Source organism: Microcaecilia unicolor, chromosome 3, assembly GCF_901765095.1.
Source record: "Microcaecilia unicolor chromosome 3, aMicUni1.1, whole genome shotgun sequence".
Taxonomy (NCBI): domain Eukaryota; kingdom Metazoa; phylum Chordata; class Amphibia; order Gymnophiona; family Siphonopidae; genus Microcaecilia; species Microcaecilia unicolor.
In genome coordinates, this window is record NC_044033.1 from 250,739,496 (window position 1) to 250,762,350 (window position 22,855).

The window sequence follows — 22,855 nt, forward strand, 5'->3', positions numbered from 1 at the left end:
CTACTTCCTTCTGCTCCTTTCACTCTCAGTTCAGAGCCAGAGCCGAGATTGGGTATCATAAGCCTTCATCTACTATTCTTTGGGATTTCAACCCCTTCACCATTTTTATGCCCCTCTCCCCCACAAACATCCTTGAACTCACTTAGCTCAGTCATTGCATTGAACACCCTCACTATCTCCTACCAGAATCCAGCATTCATGGGCCCTAAATCCAGACCCCAGGTGTCACTGTTGCATTACTGAGAGCCCTACTTACTGCCCCCTACAGCATCCCCATCAACCAGCCTGAATAACAGAGTCGTGGCCCTGGAATCAAGCATTCTTCCTTCTCTCTCCCCACCCTTCTCCACTCCACCCAATTCCTCACTACTGTGGCAGTACCAAGCGCTGCCACTAAGCCACTGGGCTGGTCCTTGCTGCACCTAAGTCACTTCCTTTCCACGGTCCTTGGTTTCCATCCTCTGCCCTCTTCTACCAGAGCAACCTTCCCGTTCATGTCCGGTGTTTCCCACTTTGACCAACATTGGCTTCTGATACACAGATCAGCAAAGTTCCCTACGTGTAATGGACTTTCTCAGACAACAGTAGGGGTTTAGTCTTCCAAAGGGAGGTGACATCATCTGACGGATCCCAGGTTGAAGGGACGTTATAAAAGCTCTCGGAGCAATGCATCACACTCAGGCAGCTCTACCTAAGTTGACTTCATTTCACAGAGCATCCCAGTTCCATGTAAAGCTAGGACTGGAAGAGGCCAAATCCTAGGGGAGGAGGGTAGGTTTTGTGAAGACTGGTGTCCTTGGAGAACAATTCTTATCAGCAAGCAACTTTGAATTTTTCAAGGGTGAGCAGGGTATCGACATCTTCACAAGTTGGAATTCATAGTTATAATTTTAAAAAAGTGTGAAAATGGATTAGAAAAATCCCAGAATGCCAATGGGCAGCAACTAGGTTTTTGTTGGCAATATATATATATATTTTTAAATTTTTTATATTTTTCTTTTTGTTTAAATAATAAAAGTGGGCCCTCATGGACATGTTGGATTTTCAACTTGAAAGACAGTCCACAGGACAGATCGAGCAAACCCAGAATCATGCTGGGAATTCCTCCCTAAACAGAGATGAATGTGTAGGCGGAAGGCGCCTGCCCTGGCTCTGACATTATGAGCCTTGGCCTGCTCTTCCAAGCCTGGCCTAGGTAAAAGAGATGCAATGTGTTATGCAGGTAGATGGTGCTATCCAGGTGAACTTCCTAAAGGCTTTCGTTCTCATTTGGAAGACTTTGGCAATCCAAGGTGTGGAAGGCATTTCCATGCTCATGGATATGTGGCTTGGAAAATGTTGTCATGATAACTGACTGGTTAAGGTGGACATCCAACCCAACTTTAGGTAGGAATTTAGGAGGTGTGCGTAGAACTACCCTACTGTCTTAAAATCTTGTATAAAGGCAGATAAATCACTTAGGCATCCTTTCACTAAAGCTTAACGTGTGCTATTAGACAGGTTAGAACCACTTTGAGATCCCAAACCAATGCAGAGGAAGACAGATAGAAACGGTTTTTGAACAGTTTTGTGTGGGACGAGAAAAGTCATCTAGGGACTCTCTTTTGGGAGCTAATGTTAAATGTTGTTCTCTTAAAATAAAAAAGAAACCTGGTTCTTGACTCTTCTTTTTTGAAGCCAATGAAACGATGAGAACATAGCTACATGTTTTTGTTGCTCTGTAGACCGTGATGTACAAGATAATGGGACAGCTGTACTGCATGGGTGGACGGGGCACTCAGCGTGCTACACTGTTTTTCATACATCTTGCTTGTGACGCACCAGTGCATGTTCGACTGAGCCAAGACCGGGCAACCCTGGCCCTCAGGAAGCCTAGAAATTGATAGGGACGGGCTGTCATTGCAAACGAATATTGTTTGACGATAAGAACGCACACTTTCCTGATGGTACATGCATCTGCACATCGGTAAAGTGTGTGCATTATCCTCCCCCCTCGATTCTGTATGTGGCGTGGATGCAAGATATGTGCACAAATTGGTTAACGAGCCCTTAACTACCAATTAATTGACATTAACAATCAATTACTGAAGTTTATTGGCAGTAATTTAGCTTTGCATGTGTATCTGCTTGTGCGTTATTCTAGTGTTTCCTAAATCCATTCCCGGAGTACTCCCTTGCCAGTCAGGTTTTCAGGCTATCCACAATGACTATGCATGAAAGAGATTTGCATATAATGGAGGCAGTGGTATGCAAATCTCCTTCATGCATATTCATTGCGTATATCCTGAAAACCTGACTGGCAAGGGATACTCCAGGACCGAACTTGGGAAACACTGTCCTGTAAAACCGGGCACCTAAATTCCATAGCGCAGAACTCAGAAGGGGACATGTCATGGGCTTGAGTCGGGCGCTGGTATTTACACCAGGTTTCAAATGTCTGAAACCTGGTGTAAATACCAGCGCCCGACTCACTGGATGCGGAAATCGGTTCCTTAAAGGATGCTCAGCCTGGATCACCCTTTATAGAACAGAGCTTAGCGTCAATTTTTCCCAGCAGATTTTTGAGCGCTATTTATACAGTCTGGGTCTACGTGCAAAGAGCATTCGCTTGAGAAGAATGCGGACTGAGGTAGTTTCACTGAAGGGCGTTAGCACAGAAACACGTTATAACGTTTTGCGGTATTCTGGGGCTCTTTTACTAAAGGACGGTAGGACTACCGCCGAGTTTGCAAGCGGCAAATCGGCCCTACCACCAGGCTGCTGCAGAATCGCAGCGGTAGTCCCAGCCTCAGCCACGTGCCAACTCCGGCGCTAGAAAATACATTTTTATTTTCTAGCACCGGCGACTTACCTGGTGGTGATCGGGCAGCCCCACGCTCCGCCAGGTTAGCGCGGGAGGCAGTAAGGCCTTTCTTAGAAAATGGCCACACAGCAAGTGTTCAACTTCCTGCACGCAAAATATTATCACTGCATAAAATTTAATCAATGGTATATTGTAATTTAACGGACCATTAGAGGTGACCTTCCACTGGGGGGGGGGGGGGGGGGGAACTCTTATTGTGAAAGTAGATGGAACAATTTATTTTGTCATCAGTTCGACTTCATTCTTAGTTTTTGCGACTTTTAAAATGTTTTTAACTTTATCATACCTTCATCATAATATGTAGAAACGAGTTACAATAAGTAACTTAATGTATTTGTATCAGGGGCGTAGCCAGACCTTGGCGGGAGGGGGGTCCAGAGCCCAAGGTGAGGGGGCAGATTTTAGCCCACTTCCCCCAGTCACCAACCCTCCCCCACCACTTTTGACCCCCCCCCCCCACTGCTGCTGACCCTCCCCTGCCAGGTACCTTTGCTTGGCAGGGGTCCCCAATGGTCTCCAGCGCGTTCGCTCACTTCGCTGATCTGTGCTGCGAGTCTTGACTGTTCTTTTAAGTGAAACTGAGCATGCTGTTTCACTTAAAGGAACATGCAGGACGTGAGGACTCACAGCACAGATGAGCGAAATGAGCGAATGCGCTGAAGACTAAGGCTGGTGGGGGTTGGGGACCCCCGCCAGCAAAGGTACCTGGCGGGGGGTCGGATCGGCGGGGGGAGGGAGGTCGAAAGTGGAGGGGGCCAGGACAAAATCTGTGGGGGCCCATGCCCCTGTGGCTCCACCTAGCTATGCCCGATTTGTATATTCAAAAAATCCAAATTACTTATCTTGAATATCACTGTAACGGGATAAATGCCGACACGTGTTTCGCCTTTGCTGTTTCAAGGCTTTCCCCTTATTTTGTACTGCGGTTGCATATGCATCCTGCTTGTTTTGCCAGCATTCAGTAAACGGCACTCAAAATTTGGTGCTGAAAAAAAAAAATCAGCGCTGAATGGTATAACGGGTGCTCCGGGCCTGCTGCCCTTCATAGAATAGTGCATGGTGCCGGGATCCGCACCCAACTGTGGGCACAAGGAGTTACACCAACTGAAACCAGATGTAAATCCCGGCAAGCGAGTTGGGCGCTGATTTGAACTGTTCTAGAACACCGGTCGCATTTACAGAAACATTCCTGACCCGCATCCTTTGCAGATCTGTGTGGAAAAACAAGCACTGTTCTATAAATGCGTGTTTTCACCCGGATCTGCCATTTCTGCCCCATTTCGGCATCTTGCATCTGTTAGAATGCTTTTTCACGCTGATAATTTGGCTCAGAAATAGCACCTAATGTTCGGCCCTATATGGAGAATTTTCCCATAAACACGCTTTGGGTCTTATTCTATAAAGGTTATGCTCCTAATCTATAAGGATAAATTATGATCATAAATTAGGAGCATAACCTTTATAGAATAAGTGCCTTAATGCCTTTTAGTAAAAGGGGCCCCTAAGTGACCTTGAGGGGCATTTTCCAAAGAAACATCTAAGTTGGACTTTGGACGCCTTTGTAAAACATCCAAATTCGGAGGCAGGAAAAAGCCATTTTCAAAAAAAAGATGGCCATCTCTGTTTTTGAAAATGCAATGGACATCCTTGGATTTGGACGTCTTTGATTTTCGGCCATTTTCAAAGGCAAAGACATCCAAAATAGAGGAGGAGTGGTTTAATGGTTAGTGCAGCGGACTTTGATCCTGGCAACATGGGTTCAATTCCCACTGCTGCTCCTTGTCTGTTTTTTGTAAAATCTCCAAAATCAGAACAGGAAAGGTCATTTTCTACCAAAAAAAAGTCTTCCTTTTGAAAGTGCTGTTTGGAAAAATGTTTTGTGATTTGGGGGAGGTGATCCCTAAGTCCCTCCAGTGGTCATCTGGTCATTCGGGGCACCTTGTGTGGAGTAGAGGAGTAGCCTAGTGGTTAGTGCATCAGACTTTGATCCTGGGAAAGTGGGTTTAATTCCCATTGCAACTATTTTTTTTTATAAAAACAGGTCTAGCTCAAAACATCTATGTTTTAGTCATGGACGTCTTTGTTTTGTTCCATTATTGCTGAAAGACGTCCATGTCTAAGAACACCCAACTCACACCTTGGCCCCTGGCACACCCCTTGAGATTTGGACGTCCTTATGATGGACTTCAGAGAAAGATGTCCAAAAAGAGGTTTTGATAATATTGATTTGGATGTTTCTGTGAGATAAACGTCCAAATGCTGACTTATGTCACTTTTTGCACGTCTATCTCTTTTGAAAATGAGCCTGCTAGTACAGTTCAGGGATTAAAGGTCATTTTCCTTCAACTCACAATTCTAAGTGATGTAGGGGTGAAATCTCTCCCTTGGCGTGATGGTCAAGGACTGCTGTCCAAGTTAAACCTAAAGGTCTTCCCCTTTTCCCAGCATCTCAGTGGCCGGTGGATCTGGTGACATCCAGTGGTAAGGGAAGGAGTGAACTCATACTAAGATTTGTAACAGAGTGGACACCCAGGAGGGAGTGGAAAACATGAAAAAGGATCTGCAGAAGCTAGAAGAATGGTCTAAGGTTTGGCAATTAAAATTAAATTTGAATAAATGCGAAGTGATGCACTTAGGGAGTAGAAATCCACGGGACACGTATGTGTTAGGTGGTGAGAGTCTGATATGTACAGACGGGGCCAGGGATCTTGGGGTGATAGTATCTGAGGATCTGAAGGCGACAAAACAGTGTGACAAGGTGGTGGCCGTAAGTAGAAGGTTGCTAGGCTGTATAGAGAGGTGTGACCAGCAGAAGAAAAGAGGTTTTAATGCCCCTGTATAAGTCGTTGCTGAGGCCCCACCTGGAGTATTGTGTTCAGTTTTGGAGGCCGTATCTTGCTAAGGATACAAAAAGAATTGAAGCGGTGCAAAGAAAAGTTACAAGAATGGTATGGGATTTGCGTTACAAGATGTATGAGACTTGCTGACCTGAACATGTATACCCTGGAGGAAAGGAGAAACGGGTGATATGATACAGACATTAAAATATTTGAAAGGTTTTAATCCGCAAATGAACCTTTTCCATAGATGGGATGCGGTAGAACTTGAGGACATGAAATGAGATTGAAGGGAGGCAGACTCAAGAAAAATGTCAGAAAGTATTTTTTCACGGAGTGGTAGATACTTGGAATGCCCTTCCGCAGGTGGTAGTGGAGATGAAAACAGTAAAAGAATTAAAAAATGCATGGGATAAACATAAAGGAATCCTGTTCAGAAGGAATGGATCCTCAGAAGCTTAGCAGAGATTGGGTGGCAGAGCCGGTGGTTGGGAGGCAGGGCTAGTGCTGGGCAGACTTCTGCGGTCTGTGCCCTGAAAATGACAGATACAAATCAAGGTCAGGTAACACAAAAAGTAATACATATGAGTTTATCTTGTGGGCAGACTGGATGGACCGTACAGGTCTTTCTCTGCCGTCATCTACTATGTTACTATACTATTATTACGGGAAGGGCCTTAATATACTGCCTTTCTGTGGTTGCAATTAAAGCAGTTTACATATTATATTCAGGTACTTATTGGGGCAATGGAGGGTTAAGTGACTTGCCAAGAGTCACAAGGAGCTGCGGTGGGAATTGAATCCGGTTACCTTGGTTCTCAAGCCAGTGAACTATTAGGCTACTCCTTGTATAAGCTGACAACCACTGGTGACTTGTGCAGATAATAAAGGAGCAATGGATTACAGCCAAACACAACAACCTGTACTGGAAAGCCACTAGTTATAAATGGATGACCAGAAGCCTTAAAGCAATTCACTCACAAGACTCGATATTGGATCTAAAGGAAAACAGCTGAGTAAATCCACCCCCTAGTTCTTCCCGTCGCCTCAGTCTGTCTCATTGGCTAAGCTAGTATTTTGTGCAGAGCGGCCTTTATGGAATACTAGCCTGGTGCAAGCGCTTACGCCTGCTAAAACCTGGTATAAATGCTAGCGCCCAACGCTTTCCCACCTTCTCATTCTTTATTGTCCTTAGATCCACTCAACAGAACCAACTCATCTTTCCTAGTTACCCCATAATAGTCCAGGAACACATCAGTAAAGCTATCTTCTTGGTGCAAGGCCCCACCATTATGGAATGCCCTCCCCAACAGGTTAAGATTAGAACTGTCAATGGCAAATTTCAAAACTGATCTTAAACAAAGATCTGGGTTTTCTAGCCCATTATAAACCATAAAAATGTACTGCTTTGTCCCCATCCTGTCTCCATGCATATCTCACCTGTCCACCCCCATCCTGTTAGACTGTCACTGAAATGCTTTGATGTTTCACTTATATATTTTAAAATGCCGAGATGAGGATACAGGAGACGACCTTGACACAGCAAGTTTGCGAAACGTAGATCTATGTCGGTGGATTTATGTCTCCAGCATGAAAAATACCGCTAATAAAGCTAAGTGCATTAAGTGAAAAAGATTGATGTTTAATGGGTTAAAAAATTGGAAAATTCTGAAAAATTAGTATGAAGAAAATTTAAATGAGAGGATTTATGAGGATTGCGGTGTGCCCCTTTAAAATTGCATGGCTCAGCTATAGCCAATACGGAAGCACATATGCTGATCTGATGATCCTATAAGGAAGATAAAGCCTTTTTCAGTCCTGTTTAAGAAGCATTAAGTTGAATACTGGAGTGAAGCTGAGTACTTTGAAGTTGTCTCACTTATATATACTGTCATCTACCAACATTTGCTTATTTCCAATCTGACGAAGGGCAACCCTCGAAAGCTAATCAAGAAATGTATTAAGTTATGTCCAATAAAAAATATATCTTATTTTCTTTTCCATGTTTTATTTCTATTGATTACCTTTAAAAGTGGACTAACACGGCTACCACACCTCTCTACTCAAAACTGATCTTAAAACCTACCTTTTTGCAGATGCCCATCGATAAACTGCCCTTCCTTCGAGGGCTGCCGGGCAGTACAGAGCTAACCCTGTTGTTCTACCCCACCCTCTTTACTGTCACGACTGTAGTTCTACTTCTCCTACCCTGTCGTATCTCGTCCCGTCTTAGTAATATTATTTTCCTCTTTCCACTATATTAGATTGTAAACTGCTCTGAAGGTTTTCTGTAGGGCGGGGTAGCAAATTTGAAGAAACTTGGAATGGATAATATAAATGTCTGATAGCCAAGTGTTCAGTGCTTTGATATTGTTGGGTTATCATGTTTTATGTACCCTTGTGTTTCACAAATAAAGTTATTAAAAGAAAAAAACAAACAAACAGCCATGCAACATTCTTCCCAGAAAAATCTTATAAAAATGCACATTTGGATATGATACGTTTAGGGGTCCTTTTACTAAGCCCCGGTAAAAAGTGGCCTGCGGTAGTATAGGCACGTGCATTGGGCCAGTTTTTACCACATCTACAAAAAATGTTTTTTTTGTTTTTTTTTAATGGGATGGGAAAAGGGCCTGTGGTAAAAATGAAATCAGCAAACGCCCCAAACCGGCCTGAGCCCTTAACGCCACCCGCTGATCTAGCAGTAAAGGCTCACACGCTACATGCGCAGTGACCGGTTGGCGCATGCCAAGTGGCGATTACCGCCAGCACGGATGCGAGGAAGAGGAAAAAAATAATCTAGGCGTTACGGGCAATCACTGGCCTGGCGGTAGTTTCATTTTGGCACGTGCATAGAGCCTACCGCAGCTTAGTAAAAGAGCCATAAGTACATGCCATACTGGGAAAGACCAAAGGTCCATCAAGCCCAGCATCCTGTTTCCAACAGTGGCCAATCCAGGTCACAAATACCTGGCAAGATCCCAAAATAGTTCAAAACATTTTATACTGCTTATCCCAAAAATAGTGGATTTTCCCCAAGTCCATTTAATAATGGTCTATGGACTTTTCCTTTAGGAAGCCATCCAAACCTTTTTAAAACTCTGCTAAGCTAACCGCCTTTACCACATTCTCTGGCAACAAATTCCAGAGTTTAATTACACGTTGAGTGAAGAACAATTTTCTCCGATTCGTTTTAAATTTACTGCACTGAAGCTTCATCGCATGCCCCCTAGTCCTTAAATACTATACTCTGTTGTGTAAACATATCAATGTATCAATAATGAGAGCAATTTTCCAAAGCCATTTAGAAGGGTAAATGGATTATTTGAAAAATGTCCTTTTTTTCCAGCACGTGCTGATGAGTTTCTGAGTTCTTTGCTGCCTCGGGTGAATGCCTAGATTGTCTAATGCTCTGAATACCCAGATGACAATTTGGATGGGTGGGACAGAAAGAGGGGACACAGTAGGTGGGAAAGACTTGCAGAGGGGGAGAGAAGGTTATAATGATGTCTGCTCAGTTTGGAGCAGATAAACCTTGGATTCAGCACACAGGGTTTCTGAGACATTTCAGTCATGATTGTTATGTATTTAATACATATCTTTTCAAAATATAATAAATACAACATAATACTAGGTAACAAGATTGTTCCTTCTCTCTCCCCCCTCCCCCTTCAAATGCAGCCATTCGTATCAACTATCAAAAGCAGGACCCCCGTCTTTCCACCCGAGGAGGCTGCACGCATGGTCCAGTGGTGTGAATGAGTTCCTCTCCAGATGTCATCAGGGGACCCTCGTTCCCTTCTGATCCCGGATACATAGAGTTGAGGGAGAGGGAGTCTAATAACACTATGTTACTGGGGGTAGATTAACGCATACCCAGACCCAGAAGAAGCCATGATCTCAGGAGTTAGGAGTATTTAGGGAGGTTGGGAGACACGCTGGGGATACCACTGGCAAAGTGTCTCCCGGTGCATAACTCTCTTTCCAAGCTAGTGATGGTACAGTGAGATCTAATGGTTACAAGCTGGGGACGCTGCCATGTCTCCTTCCTGGAAGACAAAAGAGCAATACTGTGATGCATGGACGAACGACTGCCATTGGATGTCGACCATAAGACACATATATGTAAGATCTGTGCTGGTTTTTTAGACCTTGATGAAGTGGAAATTTGTTAACAGTTGTTGGAACATTTATGGTTTCTTAATAAAGGCTTTACAGAGAGGATCACTGAGTAGCCCCTGACGCAGCCCTGCTGGGCGAAACACGGCCTGTGTCGGGCATTATTTTATATGCAAATTGACTAATAAAATTTTTATACATCCATCACTGATCTGCTCTTTTGTCTTCTGTTTTGGAGCTTGCAGATCATCTGCCTTGTTGCTTCCTGGCATGTCTCCTTCCTGTGCATGGGGCGGGGGGCAGCGTCCTTACTTCCAGGACTAAGCATGCAGGCATCCCCTGCGTCACTGGCCTTTAAACAAAGAAAATATACAGAGGAAAACAAGTCAGACATGGTTAATAGCGGAATATGCTGCCCCCTGGCATGCTCATCTCCACCCCATCTCACATGTGCCAGTGGTACGGTGTGTACAACCCCCCACACATGCCCGGGGATAGGAGTGACCTGTCCTTTGGTAACAGAAGCGAGGACACCCTCCCCTGGCCCCAGCTCTAGTCTCATGCATCTTTGGTTCCAAAGGGGCCTGTTCTCACCAGGTGGCAAGTCAGAGGGGGTGGGAAGGAGTCCTACTGACATGCTGAGTCCACAGCTCGTGCACTCCCACAACCTCCCCCAGGCCTAAAAATGTACACAATAATTCATCAGTTTCTGGCCCCAGGAGGAAATGTATCAGATGCAAATTCTTTAAGATTCCAGTGACTACAGGGTAATCTATGCATGGGTACATGTAAGCATATACTAAAAATATACTCAGCTACATGTACCAAGTCACACAACTGGTGACCTATTTCATGCACAATCGCATCGATCTGCCAACACAATCCACACCCTCCGTCTGCAGCTGCCCAGTCCTCGATCCATCAATCCCAGAGACTAGGGGGGAGAGGGGTGTAGTCTCCAGCAAGCTATATCTGCTTCTCTCTCTCTCTCAGGAGCTCTCCTGCCCCACACTGGCAGCGGCGGCTGCAGCTGCTGCGAGTCTTTCCATCCTGTGAGCTCGCCGGTGCTTTTTCAAGCCGTAGGTGTTGGGGAAACCTTCTCCGCACGCCCCACACTTGAAGGGTCGGCCGCCTTGGTGAGCCTGCACGTGCTTGCTGAAGTAGCCGGGGTCCTTAAAAAGCTTGAGGCAGCAGGAGCAGCGCAAATCACGGCGGGCTGAGTGGGAGCGCTGATGCCTCAGGATGGAGGAGAGATAGAAGAAGCTTTTGGAGCATAGTTCGCAGCGGTACACCTTCTCGCCCAGGTGAACCCGCTGGTGCTCCAGCAGGTTGGAGCGGTAGCGAAAGGTCTTGCCACAGGTCTGGCAGCACTGGGGTCGGGGCACGGTGTGTAATCGCTGGTGTTCAGCCAAGCTAGAGGACTGGGCAAAGCGCTTGGCGCACAGGGGGCATTTATAAGCTCGCTCACCGGTGTGTACCACCCGATGTTGCCGCAGGTACCAGGAGCGCAGGAAGCCGCGGCCGCAAACAGCGCAGCGGTAGGGCCGCTCCTCGGTATGACAGCGCTGGTGGCGCATCAGTAGCGCAGCCTCCCAGAAACGCTTGCCGCACACCGAGCACGCGAAGCTGCGCTTCTGCAGGTGTGTGCGGCGGTGCAGGAGCAGATCGTAGGCGCCAGCGAAGCTCTGGCCGCACACTGGACACGCCAGGGTTCGCCTTACCAGGTGTACGTACTTGTGGGTGACCAGAGCCAGGAAATGTTTGAAGCTCTGGCCACAGGTGGCGCAGGAGAAGCGTTCGCCACTGGGTACCAGGGGGGGCTCCTCTGCGACCGCAGCTGCATCTCCAGCAACAGTTGTTGGAACGTCTTCCGTGATCCCATTCTCCGGCTGTGGGAAGAGCCGCTCTGGGGCTGCCTGATGCACAAGCTTGTGCCACATGAGGTTCTCGATGAAGCCGAAGGTCTTAGGGCAAGTGTCACAGGCGTAGGGCTTGTCGGCCATGTGCAGTTCCTTGTGGCCCATCAGCTGGAAGGTGTCTGGGAAGCGCTCGCCACAGTCTGTGCAGCCGTAGCCAGGTGGCGGCGGGGGCCCTCCTGGAGCCGAGAGAGGTTGGGGCGGCCGATGGATCTGGCGGTGGCGGGTCAGACTCTGTGGGTAGCCAAAGACTTTGCCACAAAGCTCGCAGCGGTAGGGTCGTTCCCGGGTGTGTACGACGTGGTGCTTGGCCAGGTGAAAGGACTCTCGGAAGCGTTTGCCGCATACAGCGCACTGGTGTGGCTTCTCTCCGGTGTGAATGCGGCTGTGTCGCTTCAGAGTTTCCCGCCGGCCAAAGCCCCGGCCGCACACACCACAGCAGAAGTTCTTACCAGCGGTGCCGCTGCCGCTGGGGATTACCGGACTCCCCGTCTCGCCGCTTACCGGGGGCTCCTTGCAAGTCTCCACTGGTATGCTCGCCTGGATCTGCGGTGTGGGATAAAGGGGCGGCTCCCCTCCAGTGCTGGAACTGGGCTTCGGCTGGTGATCAGGTGGAGGAGGTGGCTGCTCTCCGGTGTGGGTTCGAACGTGACGTTTCAGGCTCTCCCGCCGGTTGAAGCTTTTGGTGCACACTAAGCAGCTGTATGGTTTTTCCCCGGTGTGAATGATCTGGTGCTGCTGAAGGTGACTCTGCTTCTTAAAAACCTTCCAGCACAGGCTGCAGGTAAAGGGACCTTCTGGGATGAGCGGAGGCTGCGGTGGGGCCGCCAGAGTCTCCCCCTCCCCAGGGGCTGCGGCTGTAGGCAGCTCATCTTTGTGGCAGCGGCGGTGTCGAATCAAGCTGGAGACGTGGTTGTAAGTGCGACCACACACTGTGCACTCATAGGGCCGCTCCCGACTGTGTACCAGCATGTGCTGCATCAGGCGAGAAGACTGCTGGAAACTTTTGTGACATACACTGCACGGGTAACGCTGACCCAGGAAGTTTTTGAGCTGTCGCAGGTAAGTCTTGTCCTCCTTAGTTCCTCCTGGTGGAAGTGGTGGAGGTGGCTGTGGAGTATCCACTGGTTGCACTGGCACGGTGACTGGCACAGGTTGAGCCCGCTTCAAGCTGCCGAAGAGATGCTGGTGGCCCGACAGGTCCACGATGCCCCACTGCGGAGGATTAAAAACCCCAGCGGCGTCAAAGAGAGGTTGGGTGGCAGGAAGAGGCGGCGGTGGAGCAGTATACTGAGGGGGCTCTGTTTTCTTGACCAAAGACGTGACCACTGTTGTGGCAGTGGCTGGCGTGGAGGAGGAGGAAGAGGATGACGATGACACTGCCACCGAGCCCTGGCTTTTGAAGTCTTTAGCTTTAGAGGTGCCAGCAAAAGACAAGTGGTTGGTTTGGAGGCTGTAGTCGTACTGGGGCTGTGGGCAGGGCAAGGAAGCCACGGCTTTGGCGTGCTCCTGATGGCCGTACAAGTCTAAAGGCTCGAAGCGCTGGTGGTTCAGGAACTCCAGGAAGTCGAACGGGTAGCTCTGAAAGTGGATGCCTTCTTCACCCGGCACGTTGGCTTCCATTTCCAGCCCACGAATCCACCTTTCACGATGTTCTCCTGCATAAAAAGAAGAGAAGCGCCAAGTAAGTGCATTATTCTAATCCAAGGTTAATGTTTCTATGATTCGGAATGTCTATCCTTCTCGATTAAAACCCTTAAGTTCATTTTGTGACAAAGATGATCCCACCAGACTAATCTTGGGAAGACAGAGAGATTTAGAAAGATCTGGGAACGGCTCACGAGCATGTATTAAAGGGGACATATGCGGGGGGGGGGGGGGGGGGGGGGAGCACAGAACTGTGTCGAAGTATTAAGAAAATAGAAAGAAAACCTAGAAGTGTCCATAGAAATATTATCTAGGTCAGGCAGCCACTTAGAAGAAAATGTATATTTATTTATTTATTGGGATTTTATTAACTGCCTTTATGAAGAGATTCATCTAAGGCGATCTACAGCAGAACTGTTTAACATAAAACTTACAATTCTGTTAACAACATAGCAATATTAAAATAACCAAATACAAACATAAATACAATCAATAAGGTAAACCTGGAAACGCAAATTTAAACCTAATAACAGGACTATTGTGAAAAGTAATCAAATGATAAGAAAACACAACTTATGACAAGCCTATCGACCCCCCCCCCCCCCCCCCCCAAAGTCTGTAACTGATGATGATGGTCTAGTCAGCTCATGGAAGAAGGGAAATATTTGGGAATAATATGAAATGAAGAATTGACAATTAGGAATCAAATTGTTTTGAACTTCACACGTTTGTGTATTGGTCACCAGTACAACAAGGTTAATACAGAGGTCATATTGTACCCTTTGCGTTTTTGTTCATCTTGGAGTGGAGGAGTAGCCTAGTGGTTACTGCAGCGGACTTTGATCCTGGCGAACTGAGTTTGATTCCCACTGCAGCTCCTTGTGACTTTGGGCAAGTCACTTAACCCTCCATTGCCCCTAGTACAAAATAAGTACCTGAATATATGTAAACCGCTTTGAATGTAGTTGCAAAAACCTCAGAATTTTCCCTTTATTGCAATTTAAAAAGGTATTAAAAACAATATCTAGCCATGCAGGCTTTTATGGGTATGTAATGCATCTTTGTGTTTACTTTTATGTTTCAACAATTTTTTTTATTGATGATTCCACCATACAAAACAGCCATTATTCACATTATACAAAAAAAAAAAAGTAAGAAACAAAATTTCCAATCACATCAAGCGAATAAACTTATTAGGAGCAAAGTAACAGTGTTGTCATCAAAGTTTTACCAATTTTCTCTCCACCCTGCCCCATCCCGCCCTCACGGATGTAGCTTGAAGTGCAAGTACCTATATTGAGAAGGAGGACGTAAATATCATCTGGAGACCAACTGGAGCAACCTACCATCCCCTTAACTTTAGCTCTCCGTTCTTATGTCTAGCACTAAGGTCATTCAATCATTGTGGTTACTTTTAAATGTGCTTATTTTATAGATGGATTGTTGTGAAAATCTGCTGTTTTGTGTAAATTAAGCTGTGTATGTTTTCTTCTCGTAAGCCGCTTTAATAAATAAATAAAGTACCAGGGTACCTGTGACCAAAAGATTTTAATACTGTATAAAAGTCTTCTCCAATAAGAAATAAACGTCAACTGAGAAGCCTCAACTTGAAAAAGGCAACTTGATTTTTCGACAGTCAGGTTGGGCTACATGGGAATCTACGCGAGCCTCAGCTTTCTTTTTTCTATCCCCTGCACTGTGGAATTGCCTTCCAAAATCCATTAGAATGGAAGAATCATATTCTTGCTTCCGCAAAGCTTTAAAAACTTTTTTTTTTCAAAATGTATTTGAAAATACAGTAGGATAATGAGAAAGAAAACCACGCAGATATACAGGCTGCTTCAATTTTATAAGTAGTATTATAATTTTATGAAATTGTGTACGAATGCTATATTTGTTTAGTTACTTCTTTAGTGTGGATGCTTCTGTTTGTGCTGTCCTATCGATGATGGATTTCCTAGTTTGTACTAAAATGTATTTTGATGTATATTTTTCATACGTAAACCATTCTAATTTGATATTGTAATCAGTGATGGTATAGTAAAGGAATAAATGATAAACAATATCAACCTAGAAAAGTTTAGTGATCTCCAGGACCAGGAATGAAAGAGTCCTTCCTTACAGAAAAGAGTCACTAGGAATTACACATTCACATTATTTTTATATAACGCCTCTATAAAAATAAAAGTCGAAGCGGTTTACGTATAAGAGAGAGAGAATGAGTGTGTGTGTGTGTGGAGGGGGTAATAAGTATCGCACTAAAATAATTAGACAATCACAAATCAAGCTAAATGGACAACAATTCAGGGACAGGGACAAAATGATAACTGGGGAATGGGAAGATTACATAAGTACATAAGTATTGCCATACCGGGAAAGACCAAAGGTCCAGCAAGCCCAGCATCCTGTTTCCAACAGTGGCCAATCCAGGTCACAAATTCCTGGCAAGATCCCAAAAAAGTACTAAACATTTTATACTGCTTATCCCAGAAATAGTGGATTTTCCCCAAGTCCATTTAATAATGGTCTATGGACTTTTCCTTTAGGAAACCGTCCAAACCTTTTTTAAACCCCGCTAAGCTAACCGCCTTTACCACATTCTCTGGCAACGAATTCCAGAGTTTAATTACAAGTTGAGTGAAGAAAAATTTACTACATTGTAGCTTCATCGCATGCCCCATAGTCCTAGTATTTTTGGAAAGTGTAAACAGACGTTTCACATCTACCCGTTCAACTCCACTCATTACTTTATAGACCTCTATCATAACTCCCCTCAGCCGCCTTTTCTCCAAGCTGAAGAGCCCTAGCCGCTTTAGCCTTTCCTCATAGGGAAGCTGTCCCATCCCCTTTATCATTTCTGTCGCCCTTCTGTGCACCTTTTCTAATTCCACTATATCTTTTTTGAGATGCGGTGACCAGAATTGAACACAACATTTGAGGTGCGGTCGCACCTACTAAGGAAAGACTAGGTACATCCTGTCTTGCAAGAGTGTTGCAATGTTTGATCCTGGGAGGTATTTGTGAAGGCGAGTGAGGAACGGTAGACCTTACGTTGGGACTTAAACAAGGATTCAAGTCTGAGGTGGGGGGGGGGAGGGGACAAATAAGAGACGTTGCTGAGATAAGCGTAGAGTCCTAGCTGAGGAGGTTAGCCAGGAATGAGGGCATTCCGGAGGCTTGGATCTGGTGACGTTAGTAGTCTATAGGGAATCCAGTAAGAAATCGGAAGCCAGCGTTCAGAAATGAAAAGAGGCGTTACATGATCGTATTTCTCTTGAATCTAGGCCCAAAATTGTACAATGACCTGAGGCAATTTAGGAGAAAAGACCTTTTTAGACTTACTTTTTCTCTTTCTTGATTTGTCTTTTGTATGTTTTACATTGATTATTGTTGTTGTTTTATTTTGTGATTTCTAATTCTTTTATTACTGTATTTTATGCTCGTGTTGTGAACCATCTTGGCTGGCTTTGGCTAAGGAGAGGGTTTACATATTTTTAGAAATAATTTCAAAAGCTGAATACCTGCGTACTTTCCTTAGAATTTGTATACGTGCTGAATTTATTTATTTGTTACATTTGTATCCCACATTTTCCCACCTAATTGATTTTGAGCGTGTGTTTTGCACCGCAGTGTAAACGGCTAAGAATATTTACGATTAGCGGTATGGAAGAAATCCGGATTTTAAGGCAGCCCTCAAAATCTATTTCTTTCAACAATTATATGGGCCTACTGCGTGACTCAAGCCGTCGTTTGGCAACCTCTGGGTGTGGGCTCTGCTGGACGGGACGCTGGGTTATTAGCTATTTATTTTGAACTCTCTCTGTATTTCTTTCTTTTTCCCATACCCTACCTTTATTGATTGCAATATGTTTTCTCAATGTTGTGATTTCTCCTATGTATTGCTTTATTGTAAACTGTTTTGATGGCTTGTACCCTTGACAATATATCAAGAAATAAAGAAACTTGAAACTAGATAGGGACTGGCAAACTGGTAGTGCTGTTAACTTGAACGGCCAAATCTCAGTAAATAACTCCTTGGGGTGCCACGAATGTCTCTGTTCATGCATACGCTCTGCAAATCCTGTCTGTCTCAATTAAAAGCAGTTCTTCTGTTACGGCAGAGTGGAAATAGTAACCCAGGGCATGATTGCAGATAAACACCAGTTGATCCATCCAGTTTGCCCAAAATAAATTCCTTGCCTTGGTTCACCACTTTGAGCACATAAACTTCCATTCATAAAACAACACTGGCTTCCTTCTCCTCAGTCAGCCTCTTGACCCTGTATCCACCACTGTCCTCCACCATGTTTACAAGATCAAGACTCAATCCAATACCTAGGCCCCCTTCCATGGCTTAATACCAATCTCTGCAATAAACCTGTGGCCTCAAAATTAATGAGGCTATGGGCTGAAACATCTGGGCTACTCATATTTATGGACATCTTGGCTACAATCAAGGTTGCTCCATGTAGGCCATTCTAGTCCTTTTGGAAGCCTGATGCACCCTGAGCTCAGACTTGTAATTCCACCCATTTGCTTGTGGTCACCCTTCTTAGTCTCTCCAGAATTTCATTTGACTCTGCATATTGCAATGGCAGAGGAAGCTCAGGCTGTGTTTCGAGTACACATTTTTGCTCACATGCATCTTTTCTATGTCCGACTCAGTCCCCCAGTTAAAACATGACATTTTAAACAATGTACACTGATAAGGATCGAAGGAAGCTCAAGATATTGCCCCTCCCCCAATGTAGCTGATATTAATTAGCTGACATCACCAGAAAGTAACCACTATACTGCTTGCTCATATCACTGTGGAGTAAAAAAACCAGCAAGATGAATTATTCCACCAAGGCAGAGTTATATGATTAATAAATCAGATTACTCAGAAGCAAAATAATCATAAAAGCGCATCTCATCCTTCACCTGTTCCTCCCTCTCCCCCTACCCGCCTCAAAATATGACAAGGCCACTCCTCTTTCACACTGTCTTCACTGGATTCCGATAGGCTTCACAGTGAAATTTAACATTCTCGTTATGACACACAAGGCGCTTTATACTGCAACCCCACCTTATCTTGCAAGCCTAATTATTCCGTACACACCGACACGAACACTCCGTTCTCTCACAGACAATAGACTAGTTATAACCCCACCTTCAAGGGCTTAATAGGAATCGACCCGTACATCGGCATTCTTCTTTTTATCCCCAGCGTTACGGAACTCTCTACCGCAGTCAATTAAGGTTAGAACAATCATATTCTCTTTTCCGTAAAGCTTTGAAAACTAATTTTTACCAAACGGCCTTTGCTATTTTAATAGGAAGATTTCACACAGGTGCCTAGTGTGTTTTAGACTGCGGCAAGGAAATGTTAATATCAGGTAATTACATATGACTGTTATGAGAGTTGAGCATTTATGCTACTATCTTTGGTATGGAAGTTTTGTTCTTTTGTATCATTCAATGGAATTCCTAGTTTAAATTAATTTGTGTGTTATTGTACAATTTTTTTTACTTGTAATCCATTCTGACTTGCTATGCAATACGTGACAATATAGTAAATAAATGATAAACGATAAGAGACACCTAACATACAGAAAGTGCTTTCTTTTCCTTCAAGTTCTGGGGGGACATTCCTCTTCCCCATCTCCTCACCCTCCCCAAAGCCACAGCCATCCTTGGAGTTCAATAAGATCTCCGGAAAGAAGGCAGTCACAGGTCCCTCAAAGTTTCCCCTCGCTCACGAATATGTACCCTGACTTGGTGGCCATCAGGAAACCTGAAAATGCGTTTGCTCCGATATGGTTTTTGTTTGTGTGTTCCTCCAGATACACACATTTCCAGCTGTCACTCTGTTAAAATATCTTTCTTTACTGAAGTTTGGACACTATGAGACAGGGACAGTTAGTCTCCCTTCTGGACAACCTCTGCCAGCTGCTAAGCACTGCTATGATGAGATTTTCAGTGAGAGAGAAGCCCTCTGATCCCTGCTCAGTTAGTCTCCCTTCTGGACAACCTCTGCCAGCTGCTAAGCACTGCTATGATGAGATTTTCAGTGAGAGAGAAGCCCTCTGATCCCTGCTCAGTTAGTCTCCCTTCTGGACAACCTCTGCCAGCTGCTAAGCACTGCTATGATGAGATTTTCACAGTGAGAGAGAAGCCCTCTGATCCCTGCTGAGTAGATTCTTAACCCCAGCTTTGGGCTAGGCGTCCTCTTCCCCCTTCATTTATTCTAGCTCTGTCAAGTGCAACATGCAAGTGCTCAGATAATATCATATGTGCAGCAGCACCAGTAGCACAGGCCCTGCATTCCCCTGACATATTGTCACCATACCCTGGCCTTCAATATACAACTTTTTATATGTAAATATCTTTATTAGGTTACACAATGATGCATCAACAAAGTGTTGTTGAAAATAGCATAGCAATGATGCAAAATGATTACAAAATGCAACAAAAAAAAGATAACCAAGAGGTATCTATGATCATAACCCCTTTTCCCCCCAAATCTCCCCTCACCATCTTACAACTCTCCAGATCAACAACCTTCCCAGAAACCTAATAACCCCAAACACTCCTATCTCAACTTTCATTAAACTACTGTAATTTCACACATCTAAGTCGTTCAACACAGCTGATCAAACTCGGACTGCTAAAGCATTCAAGTAGGGGTCCCAATTTTTGAGCAAATGTTTTCGGGATTGTAACTCCTAGTTGCGACAGATAGTCTCTCTCGATACACAATTCACACCTCTGGTTGTGCCACCAGGATTCAGCTTTTTAAAGGGCTTCAGTTTCAGTTTTTATTCCCAGTATTCCTTCTTTTTATTGTAGAAAGAGTACACTCTTAAAATAAAGCATACCCTCCCGATTCTCTGTCCCCCCTCGCTTGCCCCAATGGCCCCTCCTGTTTTTATATTTATTTTCTTTCTCAGTGTCTTTACGTGTTCAAGCTATAGTCACAAGTCACATTTATCAGGCTGATGGCAAATAGTCTGAGTGGAAAAGGGGGGCGGGAATGATCCGATGATGACAGCACAACAGCATCTCCGGGGTGGAGAACAGGTAAACTAGCAGAGTCTTTACAAACACTTTACATATTAAGCATTTGCCAAGAATAAAGGAAGGCTCAGGTCACCAGATCACTGCCCTGATTCTCTCCCCTCCCTTCCATCACTGAAATAAAAAAAAAACTCATAGAGTGGAGGGGGTAGCCTAATGTTTAAAGCACCATGGAAGCCTGGTTCAAATCCCATTACTGTTCTTGTGATCTTGGACAGGTCACTTATTTATTTAACACAATACATTTTTAAATTTTTAATGGCATAATACAACAACCTCAAAATTACACCAACATCGTCAGCCCTTCTGAGCAACAGATCATCTCATTATCAAACTCACGGTCGACAAACTTGTTCAGAAATTTAAAAAGAGTAAGAAACTCAAAAAGTATTAAAACAAAATTGACTTCCGCTGCTTTTTACGAGCGAGGATGAAAATCTGGCACCTAGAAATGCAACCACGATGCCAGAAAAAGCTCTTATACAGTAACATTTCTGGGAAATTCTTACACCGGCTCAATAAAAAGATATTTCACCTCCTACAAAGAACACGAGGCAAATTAACCAAGAGAGATTTAAGGTCATGCACATTTTCTATTTCAGGGAGTTTGCCTAGGTCACCAGGGCACATCATCCACTAGATTGGGGCAGAAGTTATTACATCCATGCAGGTCCTCTATCATCAAGGAAGAGGGAAAATCCTTTACATGTTCAGATAACGTTATTGGCCTAGCACGTGTTGCCAAACTAATTTCATAACAGAATGCTAATAATCATCAAAAATCTCAACTCACACTGTTTAGCTCTTTATACAAGAGGTTCCTACAATAATCTCGAGCAGCACACAAATGCTCTCACACAAAGTTACACCCAATCCAGGGAAGGTGCAACCCAAATGCAGACCCTGAACACCTACAGGCAGGCCTCAAAGTACACATGCTCATATACAGCCACACAATTTTAAAACATGCTTCATATACACGGAGAATCATAGGCATCAACACTTCAAAAAGACTGGGGGGTGCCAAACACAACACAAATGATTCCTTCCTGGACACAACGAAAACAGCTTGCAGGGTGCTCAGCAACCACTGAGCTGACTCCTGTACAGAGAACGCTTTATGAAATTATCTTGAGTGATGCTAGGCTTTCAAAGTGCAATCACACTGAAATAAACATACAGAGTGTAAAAAAAAGTCTTGCATGTGCAGATTCAAAGGCGAGAAGGTGAGAAGACAGAAAGCATGTGTAAGTCCACAGAATGCAGCAGCAAAAGTCTAGGCATATGTGCACGTGTGGGAACATAGAAAGCATTTGTAAAGGTATATCGTTGTGTATGTGGGAATGTAAAATGAACGTGCAAAAGTCCATGCATGTTTGGGAATGTAGAATGCACGTGCAAACATCCATGCATGTCTGTGTGCATGTGTGGATACGTAGAATGCACGTGCAAATATCCATGCGTGCATGTATGGGAATCTAGAATATATGTGCAAAAGTCCATGTCTGCAAGTTTAGGAACATAGAATACATATGCAAAAGTCTATGCATGCGAGTATGGAAGCGTAGGATGCACGTGCAAATCCGTGCATGGGTGCCAATGCAGAATGAACATTGACAAATCCACACACGCGTGTGTGGATATATAGAATGCACATGCAAATGTCCATGCGTGCATGTATGGAAATCTAGAATATATGTGCAAAAGTCCATGTCTGCACGTTTAGGAACATAGAATACATATGCAAAAGTCTATGCATGTGTGTATGGAAGCGTACAATGCATGTGCAAATCTGTGCACGGGTGCCAATGCAGAATTAATGTGGAAAAAATCCATGCACGCGTATGTGGAATATAGAATGCACGTGCAAACGTCCATGTGTAAATCCGTGTAGGTGCGCGCGTGTAAACCTAGGGGGTAACTGCGCGAGCCTAAGTGACAGCGTTCAGTCAGTGGGCGGGCGCGAGGCCTCGGGTCTCCTCGTTCCCCCCCCCCCCCCCCGACTCAGGGACGCGAAGGAGGCGGGAAAGGACCCGACGGAGCGACGGCTTCGAGTGCGGTGAGTGGGAACCGGAGAAATCGGACGTTTTGCAACCCTCCCCCCCAACCCCAACCCCCAACCCCCAACCCCCAACCCCGGTCTGGCAGCGAGAGCGACTCACACAGGCAGCCTGCATCCGGCCCTGGAGCCGTCCCTCTGCGCGCCCCGGCCCCCGCCCCTTCGCACACAACTTCCGGTTTCCGGCACCCGAGCGGAAATGACAACAAAAATCCACTTCCTGCTTCCGGCGCCCAAAAGGATGCCGGTGCCGGAGTAGTGTGAATCAGTGTGGGGTGGGGGTGCATTGGCTCCTTGACTGTATGTGAAGAAGTTGCTCAGTATCAGTATGGGTTGGCCCTCCCCACACCTGATG

The 22,855-nt window shown here is 45.0% G+C and overlaps 1 protein-coding gene across 1 annotated transcript; it reads right to left on the reverse strand.

Annotated features, from left to right (window-relative positions):
• Positions 1 to 9,329: 9,329 nt before the first annotated feature.
• On the reverse strand, positions 9,330 to 22,648 carry ZNF865 (zinc finger protein 865). Its single transcript, XM_030197692.1, has 2 exons — positions 22,604 to 22,648; positions 9,330 to 13,393 (listed from the first exon to the last, which is right to left on the reverse strand). The coding sequence occupies exon 2, from the start codon at positions 13,356 to 13,358 to the stop codon at positions 10,809 to 10,811; it is 2,550 nt and encodes an 849-aa protein (XP_030053552.1). The 5' UTR covers positions 13,359 to 13,393; positions 22,604 to 22,648; the 3' UTR covers positions 9,330 to 10,808.
• Between the last annotated feature and the right edge of the window lie 207 nt (positions 22,649 to 22,855).